Source organism: Antechinus flavipes, chromosome 4, assembly GCF_016432865.1.
Source record: "Antechinus flavipes isolate AdamAnt ecotype Samford, QLD, Australia chromosome 4, AdamAnt_v2, whole genome shotgun sequence".
Lineage (NCBI taxonomy): Eukaryota > Metazoa > Chordata > Mammalia > Dasyuromorphia > Dasyuridae > Antechinus > Antechinus flavipes.
This window is the reverse complement of record NC_067401.1, coordinates 120,225,491-120,249,502: the sequence shown is the minus strand read 5'-3', so window position 1 is coordinate 120,249,502 and position 24,012 is coordinate 120,225,491. Positions and strand designations below refer to the sequence as shown.

Sequence of the window (24,012 nt, the reverse complement as noted above, 5' to 3'; positions counted from 1 at the left end):
GGCCTGAGGAATCTTGGATAGAATGTAAAGAGTATGAGCTTACTTTTTCCATCTACATAATAGATAGTTTGCCAAAGGTTAAATATAAGTGAGATGATGATGTAAAGAAATGAAATTTACAGCGGCAAGATAAGAGCAATATAACTCTGTGTGGTACCAAGGTTTAGCCAAATGCTCTCTACAAGACAATCCTGAAAAGATGCTGAGAATATATACTTCCCATTTCACAGATGAAGACTCTGAAGCTCTAAAACATTTGTTTGCCCAGTGCCCTCCTGCGGACCTGGAGTGGCTTATCTGAATCACTGTCATGAATCCCTGAATCCAAGGCTTATGTGTTCTTTTCATCACACTTGTGAGGAATTCAGAATCATATGTTTGAAAATGGAAAGGACCTTAGGTCATGTTATTCATGCACCCCCATTTTATGGACTGAGGCTAAGAGAGATTAAGTGACTTGCACAATGTCATACAAGTAGAAAGAATATTAAATCCAGAATTTGAACCTAGGTCCTCCTAATGTGGAAGCAGCTAGATGACATAATAGATATCTTGCTGGGCCTGGAGTCAGGTAGCTTCATTTTCCCAAGTTTAAATCCAGCCTCAGACACTTATTAGCTGTGTGGCCCTAGGCAAATCACTTGACTATGTTTGCCTCGGTTTTCCCATCTGAAAAATGAACTGGAGAAGAAGGCAAACCGCTCCAATATCTCTGCTTCTCCCCCCAAAAAATGGGTCACAAAGAATCAGATATGATCAAAAACATTACTCAATAACAATTCTTGCTTATGTAGCATTCTGCACCATTCTGCACTATAACATTCTATTGATAAAAAGTATATGGGATTGGTTAGAATGAAAAGATATGAATAGGAAAAGCTTCCTGGTTATTAAAAAAAAAAGTCTACCTGCCTACCCTCTCACTCACCTCTTCCCTTCTTTCCTTCCTTCTTTCCTTCCTTCCTTCCTTCCTTCCTTCCTGCCTGCCTGCCTTCCTTCCTTCCTTCTTTTCTTCCTTCCTTCCTTCCTTCCTTCCTACCTGCCTTCCTTTCTCCTTTCCTTCCTTTTTTTCCTTCTGTGTTTCATAATTTTCATTCTGTTTTTTGTCCTTTTTAGTCCATGTTTCTTTGACTTTGTGTTTCTTTTCTGAGGAAGGATTTTCTGTGTTTTTGACTTTATTTTTTTCTATATTTCATTTTGACACTTTTCAACCAACACCCAAACAATACCTCCCCCTGCTTCCCTGCAAGCATCATTCCCTGTAATGCTCACCAAAACTCCTCAATAGCATAATTGCAACTGTTGGTACATGTCACTTCCACATTCATAATTTGCTCACTAGTAAGAGAAAGGAATGATCCAAGCCTTGACACTGACAGTATGACACTCAATTTATGGTTGTATTTGACTTGAATTTGTTGTTTTGACTTGTTTTGTGTTGTGGCTTTCAGTCATATTTCAGTTGTGGCCAACTCTGTGACCCCTTTTGAGTTTTAGTTGTTTTGTTTTATTTTGTTTTTGGCAAAGATACTAGAATGGTTTGTCATTTCTTCTCTAACCCATTTTATAGATTAGGAAATTGATGCGAACAGGATTCAGTCACTTGTCCAGAATCACACAGTTAATAAGTATCTGAAACCAGATTTGAACTTAAGAAGATGAAACTTCCTAATTCTAGGCCCAGCACTCTATCCACTGTGTCACCTTTTTAGCTCTGTCCTAATTTACATTGTTGAAGCCATTGGTTCTGTCTTTCTTCCTTCATTCTCTCATCTTATACATATCCTTCTACCTCTGAGTTCTCATTCATCATTCTTTACAGCAAAATTTCTTAAACTATGGGTTGTGATTTTATATGGGGTTGCATAATTGAATGTGGGGATCATAAAATTATGATTTATCATTAGTAAAATGTTTGATTTGTGTGTGTGTGTATATATATGCATACCCAAGGTCATGTAAAAATTTCGAGGAGCAAAAAGGGGTTGTCAATGGAAAAAAGTTTAAGAAGCCCTGTTTTACAGGATAATAATAATCTACTATATTCACATATCATAATTTATTCAATTATTCTTTAATCATCGAGCACATATTTTCTTTCCAGTTTTTATGATCACAATTCATGAATACTTTTGGAAATCTTTTCTTTAAAGCCTCTGAGAAGGGACAGGGTAACATGTGTCTCATGTATCCAAGCCATTTTTGGCACTGTGTGGAAAACAGAGCTGCTGGCCACGTTCAGGAGACAAGAGTGAGTTTTTGGCAGAATTCACACAGTTGAGTGCCTCTAAGAAAGATGGAAAGAAGTAAAGGAGCTTCCCCTGGAGTTCAGTGCATTTAACTGAGGAGCAGGAAGAGTAGGTGGTTTTGTTTAAAATATTCCCATTACAGTCAGTTAACCTTCATGTTACCTAAATGAAAATTGTATAAACCTGAAATTTTCGTTGATCGGGTTGCTTAGGAACAAGCGTAGGGTTTTCATAAGACAATGCAATAGACTGTCACTGATAGGGCTATTAGGAAAGGAGCTGGTTTGCTATATTATTCTCCATTTCGGGGTCTGAGTTGAGTAATTATCTGTTTGCATGTACAGAGCACGCCCACCTTCCCTAGCTTGTTAAGAGTGGCAGGGTTCATATAAATGATATTCCCTATTGAAAATAAACAGTGGGGCCTCTACCCCAGGACCCAGGAGAAGAGGTGTGTTTCATATTCTTTAGAAAATATGCATCCAGAAGCAAAATACAATGAGAGAGGAATAATGAGGGAAATTATCTTCACTATACTAAAATGTACAGCTCCTCTCTTTCCTGGGCTGATAGCCTTTAGGGAGACAGCAGTCAGAAATATCCAACATAATGCCTCATTTAATACTTATCATTGGGGAACCAAAATCTACCCTTCCCAATCTGATCCCAACCACATGCCAAAGCTTTTCAACTCTAACCATCTGAAATGGAAATCTTTCTAAGTGTTTTAACATGACAATTATAGATCTCTGATCAATGACCAATTGATTTCTGATCAATGACCAATTATGGCTTCAGGGTACCAATAATGAAACAAGCTTCCTGCCTCTAGGCAAAGAAATAGATGGTCATCTTACAAGGACAGAATGAGACAGTTATGTTTCATACTTAGAAATACTGAAGATTAGATAGAGCAGTGGATAGAGCACCAGTCCAAGAATCATTAAAAACTGAGTTCAAAGCCAGTCTTGGATACTTCCTAGCTGTGCGAGCCTCAGTTTCCCCCAACTGTAAAATGAGATGAAGAAGGAAATTAGCAAATCACTTTGGTATCTCTGCTTAGAAAACCCCAAATAAATGGGGTCATGAAGAGTGGGACATGACTGAAAAATGACTGAATAAAGGCAAACTTTATTTCTTTGTTATAAGATAGAGATTTGTATAGGAGCAAAGTGGGGATGTTGGGAAGAGAGCAATAAAAATAATTAATTACACTTAACAAAATGAGAAAGTAAAATGAATGTCCTAGGTCTTGGTGATATCTACATCATGAGATTTTTTTTTAAGTGTTGGGTATGTTATAGAGTTTCAGCTATGAGCAAATAAATAGCCTCTGAATATGGTGTCATAATTGAATTCTAGACTTGGAATCAGGAAAACTTGGTTTTAAATCTTATTTCTATTCCCAATGGTATGATTGAACAATTATTTTTGATTATTTATTTTTATTATTATTACATTGTGTCAGGCTCTATAAAAAGTGCTGGGACTACAAATAAGAGCAAGAGCTTATATTCTAATGGAGGAAAACTATTGTGTTGTTGTCCAGTCATCATTTTATGAATAAGGGAACAGACAAACAGGCTTAAGTGACTTGCCGAAGGTCACACAGCTAATGTCTGAAGCTGTACTTGAAGTCAGATCTTTCTGATTCCAGGCCCAGCACCACCTAGCTGCTCCAGGAATACCATACATGAAGAGAATCTATAAAAGGGGAGGGAGTAATCTGGAAACGGTGGGAAATGGGAGTCATAGAATGAATTAACAAGGCAAAAAGTTTCTGTGACATACTGAGAAAGTCCTATGGGTCTAAAGTGCTGCTGAAGAAGCCAGACACTTATCTGTGAGCTTTTTTGCTTTCTTATCTGAAAATGGAGATTGGACTGGAAGATCATCTGTAGAGTCCCTCCCAGCACTAAATCTGTGAACCTGCGAACACTCATTACATACATTCCTGTCTTAGTGTCTATTAAATATAATTTAACCTTTTATTTATGATTCAGGGTCATCATCCTGACCATAAATTGTCCTGCCCTGCTTTGCAGGACTATTAAGATGTGCCTCCAAGCTAAATGGACTCAGACCATTACGAATAGTTTTTGCTTTACGTAAATTTGCATTATACAAGTTTGACTTTACAGAAAAAATTCTATCTGCATTCCCAAAAAAACACTGATATTCACTTTATTGTACAATGTTGAGACTCTTTCTCCACTCCTGCCCTTCAGTTCAATGCTCTGTGCCCCTCAACCCCCACCAAAAATTCCCAAAACCCAACTTTTTTTAAAAAAGCTCTAAAAAACAAAACAAAAAGTGGAAAAAAAAAAGTGAAAGCAGAAGCACAGATGGGCAGAGACCTCTGCAGCTATTATAAGATCGTGACTTGGTTTGAGACCTCTGGCCATGAGAGAGGAGCCCTTTGACCTGTTCCACCCACCACCAGACCCCTCAAGTCTGTCTTCTGATGTCTCCATGCTTGGATAGTCCCGTATCTGTCCCTGGTCCCTGAAGATTGCCCATTCTCTCCTCTGTGTCTGTGTCCGGCCTCCACATGTCTGCTCTATTGCATCTTCTTCCTCTCAGTTCCAGCCAGACTCCCAGACCCTGGTCCCCAACTTATTTCTCTTGCTCTTGTTTCTTAGCCCCTGAACCCCACATACCCTTGAACCCCATGCCTGCTACCTCCCTCCACTGGGTCATCAGCCCCTTCCTGCCTATCTGCTCCCTCCCTTCCTCCCTTTCCCACATCCATGGACAAATCCACATTATATAAAAATTGCTTTATGTCGAGATCTGTGGAACACATCCACTTACATAAAGCAAGAACTGTCTGTTCTCAATAGTCCTTATTTTTCCTTTCATTAAGAATTAATAATCTTTTCTAATTCTTCTTCCCCTGTACTTGGCCTTTGCAGCCCCATCCTTCTGATTGGCTGCTACAAAGCTGCTATGGACTAGGAAACCAGAAAAATGAATTTTGTTAGAATTATGTGTCAAGTAAGAGTTATGTAGGCTCTGAGTTGGTTCTCTTTTGTGAGCCAAGTGCTGACCTTAGTAACATCCCTTTGGGTTGCTCATAAGGCTTCTTTTGAGGGGGATGGGAATGTTTTTTCCTGTGTTTTAGTTATGTAAGATTTTCATATAAATAATTTCTGACTAAATGGACTGATTGGATTTTCAAGAACTTCCAAAGGAGGAAAAATGTACTGAAAAAGTACTGGGAAAGAGTCACGTTGGGGTAGGTAGCCCAGTATATAAGAACTAAAAGTTGCCAAGGGGGAGAGGGTTTGGAGGTAAATGGGGAAGATACAATGAAAAGAAAACAACCGACGCTATAACTTTATAAAGAATGCTTGGAAGTAGGTTTCAAGGACAGAATTTCTTCATTAAAACTTCAAACAGCTATCTTCAATATGCTTTTCCTACCAGGAATTCTTTTAGGCAGTTTAACTTGCTAGAGAATCATCAGCCAAAACATTTTTCCTGAGTCTGTATGTGTTGCCAGTTTCCTCTGCCCCCTGATTTCATCTTTGTAGGGTCTTCCAAAGCAAGATTTACACAAGGGGTATGTTTTCTTAAATATTTATTCTGCAGGCCATTTAACTTAGCTAAAAATAACCTTTCTCTTACCCAGATCAGGTCTGCATTTGACATTTCCCTGGAATTAATTAGCATCTCATTTGTATGTTTTTTCCCCTCAATAGGTAGAATGTAAGAAAGCACAGCCTAAGGAAGTGATGTTCCCACCCGGGACAAGAGGACGGGCCAGGGGCCTCCCTTACACAATGGATGCTTTCATGCTAGGCATGGGAATGCTAGGTAAGTCCTGGGGATGACACTGAGCCCCATTAGGAATGGGGCACAGTTGCTCAAACTGCCTTTATCACCCATGCTGGAGATTGTCCGCCATGTCTCTGGCTTAACTTTTCTGGGTTACAACTCCACTTGCTAAAAGCAGGAATGGAAAAGTGGAGGGGGAGAGGGGGAGACAGTGGGAAGAATACTGTCTATTTAAATGATTAACATTTTTCTTGGGATATCAGAATTTGCATTTAAATGGATGTTTTAAATAGCCTGTTTTTACTCTTTATTCACACCAAAAAAAAAAAAAAAATAGGATGATAAAAGACAAAATGTGTTTGTTCTGACTAAAAGCGATCTCTCCTGGCTTTTAGAGAAATTGAGACACACATAATGCCCCTTCTCTTAAAGGTATCTCTGACAGGTCCACATAGATAATTGAAAATCTTGCTGTTTAAATGGCAGCCAAGATGGAGAAAGCAGTGAAGATGCATAATTGTGTAGGTCGCAACAATAATTAGAAATTTCAAGGCAAGAGAACAGTATTTTAGCTCTGGTTATTGTGTGTCCAGAAAATACTAATTAAAATAGGATAAATGGTACTTAATGGTAAAATTCCATTCAGGCACAAGATCTGTCTAGCTTTAATGGGTTTTCATTTGGTTTGGCTAAGAGTTCCTTCCCCAACAGTGTCTGATAAGCTCTTTATGTATTGTAAATGGATTGCTGTTTAAACTAGTGCTGCCTTTTAACTTTTAAAAATTTTCTGACTTTAACTAGCTAGTTTCTAGAGGAGTCTCCTTGAGAGATGGTTTATAATGGAAAGAAGGCTATGATGTTAGGCACAGTCACTTAAGCTCCCTCTCTCAGTTTTAGCTTCCTCATTGTATAAAATAGGATAAAAATCTTCACTCGCCTCCTTGGAATAATCATATGTTAGAGTTGGAATGGTGGACCCTAGAGATCCTTTAGTGCAGCCCCACATTTTATTTTATTTTATTTTATTTTATTTTATTTTATTTTATTTTTATAGCTTTTTATTTGCAAGTTATATGCATGGGTAATTTTTCAGCATTGAGAATTGCCAAACCTTTTGTTCCAAGTTTTCCCCTCCTTCCCCCCTGCCCCCCAATGACAAGATGACCAATACATGTAAAATATGTTGAAGTATAAGTTAAATACAATATATGTATTCATGTCTATACAGTTATTTTGCTGTACAAAAAGAATACAGACCCACATTTTAGTTATAAATACCATGTCCAAGATCACACAGATAACTAGTGGAACAGCTGGGATAAGAATCAGGATCTCTTATTCAAATTCTAACTTGCTTTACATTACATCATATTTTTTCTCATGATTGTTATTAGAAAAGTGCTTTGTAAAATTTAAAGTGTGGTAGGAATGTGAATTGTTATTAGTATTATTACCCCCTTACAACCAATTACTTGTCTGGGGGAAAAGAAAGCAGAAGAGCGACTAGTTCTTCTATGTCCCCCTTAATGCATATAGATTGGCAGCTAAAAATGGTGGTTAAGGGCCCTAGGATATAGAATGAAGGGAAGATTTTCATGTCCAGGGCCCAAGATTGTTCATCTGCTCAACTTTCTATCTGGGTCCCAGCTTTTCACTTTCTGTGTCATAAATAAGCGAGTGCTTAAAATAGAGAAGCAAAATAAAGCAAGAGACCTTAGGTCAATGTGTTTTCCAGTACTGAGGAACAGACCCATGTTCTGTATCCAGTCTGTGGAAACCAGGATGAGTTCCTTCATAACCTTTAAACCTATAATTCTGTTCTTCTATTGGACCACCCTTGAAACCTCAAGCTTACTCTCCCCTCTCTGGGTTTTGTCTGTTTGTCCAGTTGTTCCTTATCATTCATATTGGTTAATTCATCATCTGCATTCTGTCCCTAACTTGCCATCACACTCCAAAGCTCTCCCCGGCCCCTTTTTTTCTCTCTCCCCCTCCCTCCCTCCTCTCTTTCTTTCTTTTTTCTGCCCCTCTCTTTGCTCTATCCCCTTCTCCTCCCCTCTTCTTTCCCTCTTTTAAGAGATCTTATCAGCTCCTGTGGGTTTAATTATCATCTTTATGCAAATGACTCAAGATCTTTATATATGAGCATAGTATTTCTCCTGAGTTCTAGACCCATATCACCAACTGCCTATTAGATAACATTTTGAATTAGATGCAGAAAGAATAAGCATTCATGTAGTACTTTTTATGTGCCAGGCATTTTACTAAGCACTTTACAAGTATGATGGTATTTGATCCTCATAACAACCATGTGAGATACATGCTATTCTAAACCCCAATTCACAGATGAAGAAACTGAGACAAACAAAGGTGAAGGCCAGGTAACACAGTATCTGAGTCTAAAGTATCTGAGACTAAATTTGGACTCGGGGTCTTCCTGACTTTAGACCCATTTCATTGCTCCACCTAATTATTACTCCATCTAAATAAGCACCTACTATGTGCCAAATATTGGGGATATAAAATGAAGTAAAAGATACCTTCTGCCCTCAATAATGTAAATGCATATAAAAAATATACCTTATTGTCTTTCTTAAAAAACACATTCTTTTTCCTAATTACAATTTCTGCCCAAGGTGCCACCATTTTTTACATGGCTTCCCAGCTTTGGAGTCATCCTTGTTCTCCCTCTCCCTCTCCTTTTCTCTCTCCCTCTCCTTCTCTTTCTCCCTCTCCCTCTTCCTTTGCCTTTCCCTCTCCTCCTTCTCCCTCTCCTTCTTCCCCACTCTCTCTCCCTCCTCTCTGTTCCCATATGCAATTACAGATTCTGTCTGAACAGTATTTCTTTCCACCCATATAAGCTGCCACCATAGTCTAAGTTTCTCATCACCTCTCATCTGGACTCCTGGAATAGCCTCCTAATTGTTTTCCCTATCTAGTCGTGCCCTTTTCTGCTTCTTCCTCTACATAGCTAACAAAGTGATCTTCCACAGCAAAGGTCCAACCATGGCACTCCCCTACTCAGTAAGCTTCTTCTGCTACCCTTTATCTCATGGATCAAATATAGTCTTTGGAGCATCTTAACAACCTAGATTCAACTTACCTTTCTTGTTTCTTTACACATTTCTTCCCATGACATTTTTCAAATTCTGTGGTCCAGCTGTATTGGTTTCCTGTTCTTCACACATAACATTCCCTCTCCTGTTCCTTGTCTTTGAACAAACTGCCCTGTGCCTGGAATTCCCTCTTTCCCCACTTCCAGCACCTAGATCACCATCTTCCTTCAAGGATCAGCTCAAATACTACTTCCTAATGTAGTCAATTTTTAAAAATTACTTCCTGTGTATTTTGTATGTATTTATGTGTGTTTTCCCATGACAGAATGAATATATGCTCTCAGAAGACAAGAATTATTTGGTTTTCATTTTGATGTCTCCATCCCCTAGTGCTTGGCGTATAATATAATAAATAATTCTTAATAGATGCTTGTTGATTGATTGATTAAGAGTAGGAGATAGTTGCAGTGTCCAGAAAATCAAAAGAAGAAATAGGTCACAAATTAGGAAAAAAAATATCCTCTGGATATGTGGGAGTATCTCTTGAAGCCCAAATAGAAACCTAATAGCAGGCAAGACTGGACAAAGACTGGGTATATTTCTGGGAGAAAAACAGAACATTACAAATGGTACTGACCAAGATAGGTATACAGAATACTTGGAAAGAGCTGCTCCTGAGAGCAATACACCTATCTCCTGAGCCACAGTTTCACTGGATTTTCAGGAAACATTGCCAACTACTCTAGAATGATTCCCACTTGTGCATTTGTTCTACTCTTGCCTCCCTCCTTTCCCCCACTCCCCACTGGCTCTCTGTCTATCATTCCATTGGCTTGCCCTGAGTGACGGATGGAATGATGATGAAGGCCAGATACTTAATTATCTGCTCTAGCTATTTTCTCATTCTTTCAAGTCTGGAGTTACTACTTATTATAGTCACATTAAAGAATTAACCATTGGTTTTATATATATATATATATACACACACACACACACACACACACACATATGTGTGTATACATATATGTATGTATACATATATGTATATGTATACGTATATGTATACATGTATGTATACGTATGTGTATATATAGTAGCAGTTAAAAGTCTATTACCTCTTGAGTTATGGCCAATCCTTTGCCTTCCCCTTTGCTTTTAAAATTCGAACCTATTGGCTATTCAAGCTCTGGCTAAGGCTGAGATCTGGCATATCTCCCAGCCCTCCACCTGCATCCAAGCCCTGGCTTGAACTGGTGCAATAAGACAGTTCCAGTGTTCACCTACCAAGAGTTCTTTCACTGCCTACCCCCACCAAAAATCAATACAGGGAAAACCTTTATTTGGGTCCTCAGGAAAATCTTATTTCCCTCCAGACATATGTATTGAAGAAGAAGTCTGCCTCAATGATAGCATTTATATAGTACACTACTTTATGTATATAGTCTCATTATTGTCTCCATTTTACATATGAGGAAACTGAGAAAGAGAGAAATCAAGTGACTTAGAGATGCACACATAGCTAGGAAGTATGTGAGAATTAAGCCACTGTAGAGAAAAAAATTTGTCATTCTCTCTCCCTTCATTTATCCTGTCTCCAGCCATTGGACCTTTTGGAAGATGAGAAGGATATTTGCTCCTAAGTAAAATCTATCATTTATTCTAATCCTTTTTCTTTCTGAAGCAGGGGGGAGGAAGATTTTCCTTCCCCCTTTGAAGTAATGGCATTGCAGCTTCTTCCAAATGAAGCAGAAATAGGAAAGATTCATCAGACTGGGCCCATCCCCCTGGGAATGTTGGCTGTCTCTAATTCCCATCAGTCATAGCATACCTCGGATGTCACAATATAATTCTGTTACAGTCCAAGCAAGGCTGTTGGCCCAAATGTAAGGCAGTAGCATCATCATTTGCAATTTGACAAAAAAAATTTTTACATCAAGGCTTGGAAAAACAATGAAATTAATCTTTGAAAAAATAGCTTCTATTAAGTAATTGTGAGAGTGTTAGAGAAAAGTAAATTAAACATCTTATTTTTATTTTATTAGCTTTCTTTAAAAAAAATTTTAAGCAGTGATGGTTTTATTATAAATTGGCCAGCCAGTGCAGAGAAAACTAGTTCTCGATAGCAGAAAGAAAGAAATTGTTTCCTAGGAAAGGAGGCATTGCACTTGGAGCTTTCACAAGTCTTGTAGGAGAATTTTGGCTCTCAGTGACCAGCTATAGGTCCCAGCCCAAACCTTACTGGTCATTGTTTCAGTCTTGATTGTCTCAGAGCCAATGTAACTAGCAATTCTTTCTATTTTGGTCAGAACCCCAGAAGGTGTTCCTCTTCGAGACTGGATTATTTTTTGACCAGATCAAAGAAGCCATTATTTGCCTCATTTCTTACCTAGTCTTAATCACTGATCGGGCGTTGCCCCAGTCAAACTGAGACCTGTTGTTAATTATATTTAAAATGATTGTATATTTATAACCTATACCAGATAGCTATCTTGGGAAGAAGGAAAATTAGCGAAGGAGGTGAGAAATATTTGAAATTCAAAATCTTACAAAAATGAATATTGAAAACTATTTTTACATGTAATTGGGGGAAAAATAAAATACTATAAAATAAACCAAAAAAAAAAAAAAAAGACCTTGGCTTAAAAGAGTCAAGGTCTCTCACTATATTGGGGCTATGTTCAGTTGTCTTGATCTGTATCTTGCTATTAGACCCAAATGGCTCCAGAAGAGAAAGTGAGGCTGGTGACTTTGCATAGCCCTCTCTTACTTCAATCCAATTCATTTACCTGTTATGGCATCACCTCCCTGATGTCAAGGTCCTCTTCCAGAAAGACCAACAGTAGCAGGAGAGTTTGGAAAAATCTTAGGATTATATTGCTCAAGGTAGCTCCTTTAAAAGGAAAGCTGAGGAAAAGATAGCTTTTAAATCCATTTCCATGTCTAAGACATAGATTTTTCTACAAAGAAATTGACCTCACCATAGTCATTTGTTAGTCATCTGTTTGAGTGTTTACATCTGCCTGGAAGTGCTTACAGATGTTTAAGTTCTGTCTCATCCAAGCCCTTTTATTGTTTCCTTATTAAAGATGGGAGCAGCTAATTTGTGCAGTGGATTATTTCCTTATCCTGGAGTCAGAAAGACCTAAGTTCAAATCTCACCTCAGACACTTATTAGTTGTGTAAACCTGGGCAAGTCATTTAACTATGATTACCTCCAGAAAAATAAAAACAATTTTTAAATGAACAGTTTCTGATCCTCATAAAAGTCACATGGTGAGTCTTTCTCTAAGACAAAACTTCTTAAACTGAATCTGAGGAACTTGAAAATTTTGACAATAGAAAATGGTCTCTGAATGCAGTCCCTGCCTCAGACACACACTTATTTTGTGACTGTGGTCAAATCACTTTGTTTTTTCTTGCCCCAAGAATAACTAACTCCAAGACTACAAATTATGGAAGTTGTTGCCTATCTTTATTTTTTTTAATAACTTTTTATTGGTAGAACCCATACCAGGGTAATTTTTTACAGCATTATCCCTTGCACTCACTTCTGTTCCGATTTTTCCCCTCCCTCCTCCACCCCCTCCCCCAGATGGTTGCCTATCTTTATTGATGGTGAGAGTTTACACAATAAATTCCATATACTAATAAAAAGCATAGTCTGGTAAAAGGAAAAAGAAAATACTGATGTTTGGATATAGGAAGAGGTATTTGGATATAGGAAGAGGAATACTTAGCTTCTCTACTCCTAGGAAAATTATTTTTTCTAAACCCAGTTAACTTTCCTAACACCCTCCCATTTAAAAAGAATGTGTTAGAAAAGAATGAAGTAAGTCTTTTTCTGTTGAGCATGACTATGGAGAGGAAGAAAGCTTTGGTTTTATTTTTTTCTTTCCTTTTTAAAATTTAATTTTTTGTGTTACATTTTAAGATCCAAATTGCCTCCTTTCTCCATCTTACCCTAGAGAAGACCACCATTTGATAAACATCTATAAATATGTAAAACCATACTATGCATCCTTATATTTTTCCATTCTTTCTCTGTAGATAGCATTTTCCTTCATTAGATACTTTATAATTGATCTGAGTCTTCATAGTACTCAGAAAACTTAGTCATTGCCAGTTATTCTTCAAATAATGTTCCTGTTATTATATACAGTGTTCTCTTGGTTCTGCTCACTTCAGTTTTTATTATTTTGTTCAAAGTCTTCACTTTCAAGAGAGAAAGGGGAGGAAGGAAGGGAGGGAAGAAGGAAGGAAGGAAGGAGAAAGGAAGGAAGGAAAGAAGGAAGGGAGGGAGGGAGGGACAGATGGAGGGAGGGAGGGAAGAAGGAAGGAAGGAAGGGAGGAAGGGAGGGAGAGAAGGAGAAAGGGAGGGAGGGAGGGAGGGAGGAAGACTGCACTCCCACATTGCTCCCAAGGCAGTGAGATGTTTCCTAGTGGGTATAAGAACTTCAAATGGGGATCTTCCTCTTCCTTGAACTAAAGTGTATTTCAGGGGATAATTCTGGGAGCTGTGACATAATTTTAGACAACAACTTCTAGGTCTCATATTGGAAAAATGGTTTAGGTGTTTATGTGAACACCTAATAGCCACGTTCCAAGGCCACAGGATGCTCTTCAAATGCTTTGAAATGGACACTGCATACCCAAGAAGTTTTGTGGTTAAATAGTATGCCTCAATTTCTAAATGAACCTGGTTGGGGCTGTTTTCTGTCCTTTTGGGTAATTGAGTAACAGAGCATATGAGAGGATAAATAATGTTCCTCTTTCTCATGACAGCACATGAATTTTCAAGACTAGGGAAAAGATTTAGAATTGGATCTTTTGGAACCTACCCCCTTGGGACATGGAAAGAAAGATTAGCTCAGCTGTCCAAAAAAGAGGGGCATGTTAATTTTAATTATTGATATGAGGAGTTCTGTTTTTTTGTTTGTGTTCTGTTTTTCTGTCAGTGTGGCAAGGTAGGTCCACTTAGACAGGTGGAGATGGAGGCAAAAATCTTGGGTTTTTAGTTCAGTGACAAAAGATAATTACTGCAGAATTGATCAGTCACTCCGAGTACTGAAGCAAATAAATCGTGCATTGGCCAATGCAGGAGGAGAATGGCAGCTAATGGAAGTGGTAGATAGGTCATCCTGGCCATAATTTGGCTTGATGAAGCATCCACATGGGCCTGGTGTTAATGTGCTATTGATATTCAGCCAGCCAATTTCCCCTGTGTGGTTTGGGCTGTGACTCGTTAAAGCAGAGCTGGGCATCACAGTGGTAAATGAAGAGGAAAATTGAAGTAATGTTGTATTATAAATTTATGATTTCATCTGCCTGACCTAGAGGATGTTCCATGAGGGGAGCTGGGAATGGGAGCCCCTCTCTGGCACATACCATGTTCTTTTTCATCTTTGTTGTTGGGAGACGTACTGGTGGCCACTGGAGAGTGGGTAGTAGGGAAGGATGGAAGTGTAACTGTAAACCATATTTTTCTCTCTCAGTCCCTTGCCCCCACTTCCTTCCTATCTGCCTGTTCTTGAAGAAAAGCTTTGGGGCATGTTGGGAAGTTGGGGATGTGTTTATCCTGGTGACCAAGAGGCTGGAAGGAACTTGATGTTCCATCCCCAGCCCCCTTCCTCCTCCTCCTCCTCCTCCTCCACAGGAGTCTTGAAGGTGACACATGGGCTAATGCTTTCACTGTCAGATTAATGCTAAAATATTTAAGATCCCCAGTGCCGAAGCTGGATACAGCACCGTCATTTTTCATCAGGAAAGCCCCACAGGCAGCAGTGATTCGGCTGTTTGCATATAATCCGTTTATCAATATTGTTGAAATAATGGTATGAGAAATCTAACGCTGAAAGATCTGATTTAATAGCAGAGGTGATTAATTTAAAAGAGGATTGAGCTGCTCAACCATGAAATAAATATCAAGGAAAGAACCAGTGTGTACATGTCTATTTAAAGCGTCAGTGTCCTCTTTTCTCCTCTTTTTCCCTTCTTCCCCTTCCTTTCTTTCTACCCACATCGACCCACCCACCCACCCTTCTGCTATCCTCTACCCTGTCATCATCCAAACCCAACCAGCTAGGTTCCACTTCCAAAAGTGTGAGCTGTTGGATCATTTGATTTTGCCTAGAGAGGCCTACAAGAACCATAAAGGAATATACTGATTCACAACTCAGTGCCATGCTGGAAAATAAATGGTGAAAGCCCTGGCACTGAGGCCCCTCCAAGGTGGAAATATTTCAACTGGCCAATGAGTTGTGACAAACAACAAATTCAGGAGTGTTTCTCTTTGTATAGAGAAAACAGCACGCAATAGTCACAGATTTGTACGGGGCCTCCAAAGGCCCATAGATTATTGGGGCCTTTAGAGACTCCCTCTAGAAAGGAGCATAGAGACCATCTGGCAGGGGTTCTTAACCTGGAGTCTATGGGCTTTAAAATTTTTTAATTTTTAATAATAATATTTTATATTTCTGTGAACTCTAAAAATATTTCTGTGTTTCTATATAATTGGTTTCTTTTCTAATCCTATGTATATTATTTTATGAATTTTAAAACATTCTTTTGAGAAGGCATCCCGAGGTTTCACTAGCCTGTCAGAGTGGGCCATGACAGAAAAGCTAAAGAACCCCTCATCCAGTCCAGTTAGGAAAGTGAGATGAAGGGGAAGTTCTTTGCTTAAGATCTTGCTGCTAACTGGTCATAAATGAGCCAAGACTAGAATACAGACTCCTGACCTTGTGTAATGACCGCTATTTAAAATCAGCCGGAGTCAGGAATTCAGTTTAAGGAAAAAATCTTCAATCTTTATTCTTTTTGAGGTGAAGGGGGATTGCGATAGCAATATGGGTAGCTGCGACAGGAAGCCAGACAGTAGAGGTGAAGGGGGATTGCAGGTGAAGGGGGAGTCGCGATAGCAATGCAGTCTCTCTTTCTGCTTCCCTTTGCACTCCCCTGCCTCCACCCACCAAAAACATCATTTCCTATACAACACATCAGGACTTGCACAAAGAGTAGGCGGGGGCCATTCTTTCTCCAAGCATATATATAAATAGAGTATGGTTCCAATTACTATTTAGCCTCACGTGCTTGGGACCTCAGTGCATCTCAAGCCTCAGTCCATTACAACCTTGGGTCTTATAGTTCTTATAGTTTCTGCAGACATTTCTGATGAGGCAGCTCATGGATAGAACTCTGGACCTCGAGTCAGGAAGACCCAAGTCCAAATCTGGCCTCAGATACTTCTTATCTGGGTGATTCTGTACAAGTTACTTGACCTCTATCAACCTCAGTTTCCTCAACTGTAAAATGGAAATAATAATTTCACTTGTTCCCAGAGTGGTTGTAAGGATCAAATGAGACAACATTTGTAAAGAGACTTAGCCTAGTGCCTGGCACATATAGGTATTATGTAAATGCTTATTCCCTTCCCTCAAACAATTTAATCTTTATTTAGCACTACCCATAGACTTGGAAGTAGAATTGTGCATAATTGATGGGATGATTAAGACCCACACCTCTTGGTTCCCAGGTCATATTGTCTCTGGCTCAATATTACTGCCATTGGGACAGAAGAAGAGATCATGTTACTAACCATTGATTCAAAGAAGAAAAGATTGTATGTCTGCTTGGGGGTCAACATTTATTAAAGTTCAGACTATTATTAGATTTTTATTAATATTAACTTATTAAAGCTAACTCTAAAGGTATGCTTATTAAAGCTCAATACTATATTATGTGACAAAGATGCTACATTAATTTCCCATTTCCATCTCCAGCTCATTTTACAGGTGAGGAAACTGAGGCAAACAGATAAAGAGACTTGTCCAGAGTCACACATTTTGTGTCTGAGGCCAGATTTGAAGTCAGAAAATAGATTCTTCCTAGCTCTAGACTTGGCACTCTACCCACTGCATACCACTTAGCTGCCCCTCTTTTTTTTAAAAATGCACACCAGCTTACTAAAGCCAATCCTAAATTCATGTTAATTAAAACTTAACACTGCACTGTGATTTTTGGGACATCCAGTATGTAGACATTGCATATATATGTATAAGGTTGGAAGAGACTAGTATAGTACTTGCAGCTGAAGATACTGGGAAGACAACTTTCCAGCTCTAACTTTAGAATACTATGATGAGGGGATAGCTAGGTGGTGCAGTAGACAGAGTATCAGCCCTGATGTCAGAAGGACCTGAGTTCAGATCCAGTCTTAGACACTTAACACGTCCTGGCTATGTGACCCTGGGGTTACTTAACCCCAATTGCCTCAGCCAAAATACACACACACACACACACACACACTCTATGATGAGGAAGGAGAAAAGAGAGATTTCTGCTAAGAGATAAAAAAAAAGAACCAGTTTGGAATGGAGCAGGACTCAGCTTTCCAGGCAGTGGTTTATCACTTTTCCACCAAATCCTTTCAGCAAACTGTCCCTCTGCCCCCTTAACCAATAACCTGCTTGTAATGAGAAAACAGGCAGCCTGAGAACAAAGGTTCCGTGCCTCTTGAGCAAAATGCCCCATGAAAACACCAGGTCATTCTCTGAAAATGACAAAATAGAGAACATACTCTGTTCTGGGAAATAATAATAGCCAATACTTCTATATAGTCCTTTAAATTTGCAAAGCACTTTACATATTTTATTAGCTCTTTTGATCATCCATCACCTCTTCGAGGTAGGTCCTATTACAATCCCAAATTTACAGATGGGAAAACTGAAGCTAGGAATGGTGAAGAGATTCATACAGTCATTCAGCTAGTGAGTATTGGAGACCAAATTTTAACTCAGGTTTTCTTGACTGCAAATCTAGCACCTTGTATACACTAAAGTTTCTTAAAATATGGGTTGTGACCTCAAATAGGATCTTGTAACTGAATTGGGGGGGGGTCACAAAATTATGATTTATTATCAATAAATGTTTGCTCTGTATCCCTATTTATATTACATATTAGATAGTACATATCTAAGGTCAGGGGAAAATTTCTTGGACAAAAAGGGGTTACAAATAGAAAAGGTTTAAGAAACCACATGCCCGCTCATGTATCCAGAGTTTGTTCTTGGGAAAACATCACCAGGGCCCTAAAGGTTGTGATTTGGACCCGGATTGTCAGGCTCCACTCTGGGTGTGTTCTAAGGCAACCTCAAAGTTGAATTTCCTCCCCCAACAAACTGTTCCCCTTAAATAACCTGCTGCTTTTTGTCTGGTGCAGGTGATTTCCCTTCATGGCTGTCCCTCCTTCCCTTGGGAGTTAGCAGTACTAATACCTTAGCCTCCCACTGTCAATAACTCTAAAGTAAAGTACATCCATTGTAAGCTCCCCAAATGTCAGAGCCAAGCAGGGGCTCTGGGGTTTCCAGTTAGCACCTGGCATTTACTCTGCACCGGCATTTTACTCAAAAAGAGTGCACGGTCTTTGGGGCCTTAGCTGGCCACACACAGGTTAATTGTGTGTAAACGGACAGCCCCGCTCTCCATGGCCACCAGAGAAGGATGACCCATACCTCAGATCCTGGGCCTTATTAGAGATGAGATCTGGGGCTCCTTGCAAAAAAGAAAAAGAAAGAAAAAAACCCATTGCCCTCCACCTGCTTCCTGTATCTAATTTGAAAACAGTAAAAAGCCAAGCTTCATTAACATGACTTTCTTCTGTTTATATATGTGTTCAAGGCTACCCAAACTTTGTGGCGACATATGGCCGAGGCTATCCCGGATTTGCTCCAAGCTACAGCTATCAGTTTCCAGGTGAGTACTTTGGTGATACCCATGACATTAAAAACCCAATAGATTTGGAAGGAGACAGGAGAATCTAGAATAGAATTTGACTTGTGCCAAAAAAAAAAAATCCACATTTAAAAAAATAAAATAAACAAGACATGCTCATTTTCAATATCAGGACACAGATAAGAAATTTGGATTAATTTTTCTGATGAATTAATTTGGTTAACTAATGTATGTTAATTGGTGCTGGTTATTTGAAAATGGAAGTTTTTAAGAAAAAAGGGAAAGATCAAAGAGTAGAAATCCTAGAAGACAGAGGTCTCTCTCTGATCACTCTTATTTTTTCTGAAATGTGTTGTAAGTTCTGTCTCATTAGGGATTTAACTCTGGGGGCTCTGGGATTTATTCCACCCACCATCACTGCTCTCCTCCTCCCCACCATGTGTCTGAAGTTTAATGTGTTGGCGTCTTCCTCCCCCTTCCTAGACTGATTCATTCCTAACAGTTCTCAATTGGATGCTCTTTTCCTATGTGTTGGTGGATTTCTTTTTATATTATTGTTGTTGTTTGCTTTCCATTGTAGGGTGTTTTCCTACCTCTCTCCCACTATGTGGGTGTCAGACTTGCTGCAATCATGATTTCCATTCAGTCAGAGTCGGCAAGGACTGCTCTCCAATCCCAGCAAAAAGCTGGGATTTGACAAGCTTGCCTAGAATTGGGAGCATTCAGGAAAGTGGGAAGGCAGCCTGGAACTGGGAGGCAATGTGGCGAGGTTGGTGAGAGAGTTTCTCTCCACAAAAGGAAAAGATTGGCTTAGAGCAGAGGTATTTCCTGAAGAATCATAAGGAAGGTCTGCAAAGCTGAGCTTGGACCTTTGTGTCTGTATTGGTTGGTCAAAGACAGGAAGTTACTGTCCAAAGCTGGGTCCTGGAATGAATTTTACACCTGATCAATTAGTAGGTGTAACCAACTTTATTGGGAGCTTTATCTGCCTTCAATTACGTACAACCAGGTGGATGCAAGTATTGGCTCCTGACTTAATTATATAACAAAGAAAATAAAGATGTGGCAAGCTCTCGATCCTGGAGAGAAGGATAGGAGAACCAGTATGATGAAGTGAAAATAGCATTAGTTCTGGAATCATAGGTTCTAGATTGAAATTCTACCTTTATTATTTGTGTGACCTTAAACAAGTCATCTTCCCTGAGTCTCACTTTCTTCTTATGATAGATCAACTGAGGTTCTTTGAGATTCTAGATTTCTGATACTATGAACCAAAGATGTATCTTTCTATCAACTTTTGACTAAGCTTGGAAGGGAGCATATGAATGGAAATTTGGAAGTCAGGGAAAGTTCAAAAAGTGGTCTACCTTGCTCCTACCAGCAGACTAGACCGATTCCCTTTAAGATTTTGGAGGTGGGACAAAGTCAAAGGAATTGGAGTACAGAAGAGAGACTTTTACTTCCTGCTTCACTCTGCTCTAGCTGCCCCTGGCACCCAAGACATTTCTCCATTTGGAGGATCATTGGTCACTCTAGATTACACTGAGAACTCCTTGCCCACAGCTTCACTATAATTTGCATTCTTCCTTCAATCAGCCTATAATTGGCTTAAGGAGAAACATCACTTCTCCTCCTTACCTCCCTCTCTGCTGTATTCCCATAAGGCTTTTTTTCTTTTCTTTTCTTTTCTTTTTTTTTTTTTGGAGAGGGAATGAGTATATGATTCCAAGATTCAGCTGTTTTGTGGGTTTGGGCACAATAACAACATCACTTATTCCTTCCTCTAGTGGGGCATTGTTCCCCAAAGCATGTGTTTTTTTTTATTGAACCATTTGGGGGGTCAAGAGATAAGATCTTCTTTGTTTCTTTTCCCCCACTTTCCACATCAGCCTCCATAAGCCCACCAAAATCAATATATTACCATTCCCACCACGAGTCATATTAGAGCACCTTCTCTAAATGAACCAAGTGTGAATCCTAAATAATTATGCTAGGGTCTCCCCAAGAAAGATAATGGTCCCTTGGAGGAAAGAGCCAATGAGGAGGATGGGAACAAAAGATAGCATCATATGCCCTGGAATCACCATAATGAAAGAGGCAAGTGTTGGGGTGATCATGGATCAAGTCTGGGATGTTTGCCACCATCAGCACTGGCCCGTACCCTAATGCAGTCCAGAAGGTGCCATTGATGGCTTAGGTATTTGTCCTAAGCAAGCTGCTGTCCAGGAGCTTCTTGTCAAATTCATTTCACTTGCTCTTTGGCAGTAAACAGCTTTTACCCCATCTCTCTTAATCAGGCTTCCCCACCCTAAAAAATCAATAAGCAAATAGTTACAATTCTGAGAGCCCATCTGTCTTCACTTAAGCAACTGAAGGCTCGTGGCTGCTGGCTGGGGCTGGGCCAGATAGAGTAAGAGAGACTGCTCAGCAACTGTAAGACAAGGAACAACTAACCCTATGGGAGAAGACTGTTCCCATTCCCTGACCATGAAGTAAGAGATGGCCATTTCACACCTGCACCCTCAGACCCATTCTCTTTCTTTGCTTAGCTTCTCCCAGCCCTCAATTCTTTGGGACTCAGATGTTGCTGAATCAGCCCCCCAACGGGGAGCACAGGTGCAGCCAGTTTAATACAGATGACTTTCCTCAGAAAGTCAGATTGGTTTTTGTTTTTAACATTTGAGAACACTGCATCAGTTCTCTCTTTTTCTGGTGGTATGGAAGGGGGAAAAATAGGAGCATGGACCTGCTTTGGTTGAAGCCAGTGAAATTTCAAAAGGACATTTGAAAACTCTATTCTCCCTAAGGGGAAAAAAGCCCTGTCCCTGTCTTTCTCAGGACTTAATTGTCAGTTGTGGGAAGAGATGTGACCACAGAACTCTGACTGTAACATCTGTCTCCTCTTTTGGAGTCAGTAAAGATTCTACCAAGTGGAATTGGAGATGAAAAAGAGTATAGAACTTGGAGAGAGAGGATATAGGGATGATGCAGCCCAGGATTCCCCCAATCCCTCTCACTCTGTCTGGCAATCGATTCTTTTCTTTCATCTCCAGTTCCATATATTTCCTCTCTTCCTCTATGACAGTTCTCAGAATTCTAGTAATTAGTGTGCGTCCATCATGCTGTACCAGTGATCCTTTCCTTTTAGTTCTCCCTTCCCTTTCACTATCAACCCTGTGTCCCCCAGCACATCTTCCCTCCCAGAGTTATTGTTGATCCCTGCTGCTATGGACTTGGTTCTTAGGTACCTCTTCAAGTGCATTTGTGATCTCCTTATTATCCCAGAACAATCAAGGAGCAAGTAAAAACAACCACACCTTAGTCCAGTATCACAGACCTAGGGGGTTTTGCTAAAAACCAACTTTTCTTTTGGACGACTCACTGAATATGTACATTAGATGCCAAATCCTCCTTCTAAAAGGAAATGTGACCTGAATATTTAAAAAGCCAGAATTTCTCCCTGTGTACCAGTAGTCAACCTAGAATCATTTGTTTCCACTGAAAATGGAAAGCCAAGAGATTTGGATTTTAGTCTCAACTCAACCCCTAAATTCTGCTGTGTAATCTTAGGCATGTTCCTAACCTTTCTGGCCTCCTCATTCATCCTGTCAAAATCAGAGCTTAATATAATACTTATCCCAGTTCACCTCCTATGAGGACAGATATGACAGTCCTTGTGAACATACCCAGAGTTCTTTGACAAAAAGATGCCATATGTCATTTGTACAATCTGGAGGCTAGAAAAGAAGGATGTGATTTAATCACTTTGATACCTGTTCTGTCATCCCATCAAGTAAGATTTGCACTTCCATCCCTGGATTTTTATAGTTCAATGTTTCTCTGACTTGATCATTATTATTATTATTATTATTATCATTAATCTTTCCTCATTCTTTTTTCTTTCTCCCTCCCCCTATTCCAGCACTTATCTTTTCAGTTTAATCTATTAATTTCTGTTCTTATTTCACTTTACAGACTATTTGCCGATATCACAAGACATAATTTTCATCAAGTAGTTCTTAAAGAGGCATGACAAATTGGGGTTTACTACTATTGCTAATGGGAGAGCGAGACAGAGATCAGAAGAGATGGGGGAGGGATGGAGGAAGGAATGGAGAGAGAGGGGGTAAAGGATGGGGAAGAAAGGGAGAGGGAGAAGGAGAAGTCTAGGTGATCCTGTTTGTAATCAATGAATCCTCTCTGTCCTAGCTGGCTGCACTCTGAATGAATTTTTTTTATTTCCCATTTTTAAAATGGCTCCATGGCTTTCTTCACTATATATGTTTTGTTTGTTCTTTTCTTTTCTTTTTTTTTTTTTTTCATTTTGTTACCCTCTTCTCATCACATTTGCTTCTTGCATGCTCTGTAAATGGCTGCTTGCCTTGTAATTTATGACAGACAGAGGAAGCTTCTCACGGGTTTTTTTTTGTTTGTTTTGTTTGTTTTGGCCCACCAGAATTGAATTGATTTCACTGATAGCCCGGCTAAATGCTGGGGTTTCTCATGACTATGTAGCAGAGTTAGCAGTGGATACTCATGTCTTCTTTTTGAGATTGTTGGGCATTATAGAGAGTGGATATAATTATCCTATCCAAGATGCACAATTCTATTCCACAAAAATTAATCTAGGGAGCTGGCAAATGTGTAATTATCTGATCAATCTCCTATTGGGTCTGATCCTTTGATGACTGATACTATAATCACATCTCGCCCTAAAATGGAAAGCTTAGATAAAACAGCAGCACCCAGGTACACTCAGGATGAGGGTCACATAGGGAATGAGCAGAGCTAAAATTCTCCTTACCTATCTTACCCTCATCTAGTTTGAGGCTGTGGTTCCCTCTCTGGTACTATTGGATCCAAGACAGTTAATCAGTTTCTCTAGGCATGAGGGGATGCAATTTATGTCTCTGACTAGGAAGCACTCCATTTTTCAGGGCCTCAGTTTTCTCCTCTGTAAAATGAGGGAACTGGGATTAGGTAGCCTATAAAGTTCTCTCCAGAGAGTTACAGAATTTAAAACTAGGTAAAAAGATGCAAGAAATCAACTGATCTAATCTCATTTTATATAGATAAAGAAACTGAGGTTCAGAGATTTGCTTAAAGTTACATAGTAGCAGTGCAGGAATTAAAATCTAGGTCCATGACTCAGAGCCATGTTACTTTGTTGTTGTTGAGTCATGTCCAACTCTTCATAA

General features: G+C 39.4%; 1 protein-coding gene across 9 annotated transcripts in view; it reads left to right on the top strand.

The window, feature by feature from the left end:
* MSI2 (musashi RNA binding protein 2) overlaps nucleotides 1-24,012 on the top strand; it is a 516,507-nt gene that overhangs the window by 428,897 nt on the left and 63,598 nt on the right. For all 9 annotated transcript variants that reach the window (XM_051994218.1, XM_051994217.1, XM_051994222.1 and 6 more), the window contains exons 9-10: nucleotides 5,954-6,068; nucleotides 18,761-18,835. In XM_051994218.1, coding sequence (XP_051850178.1) covers nucleotides 5,954-6,068; nucleotides 18,761-18,835 — 190 coding nt within the window. The remainder of the gene's footprint in view (nucleotides 1-5,953; nucleotides 6,069-18,760; nucleotides 18,836-24,012) is intronic.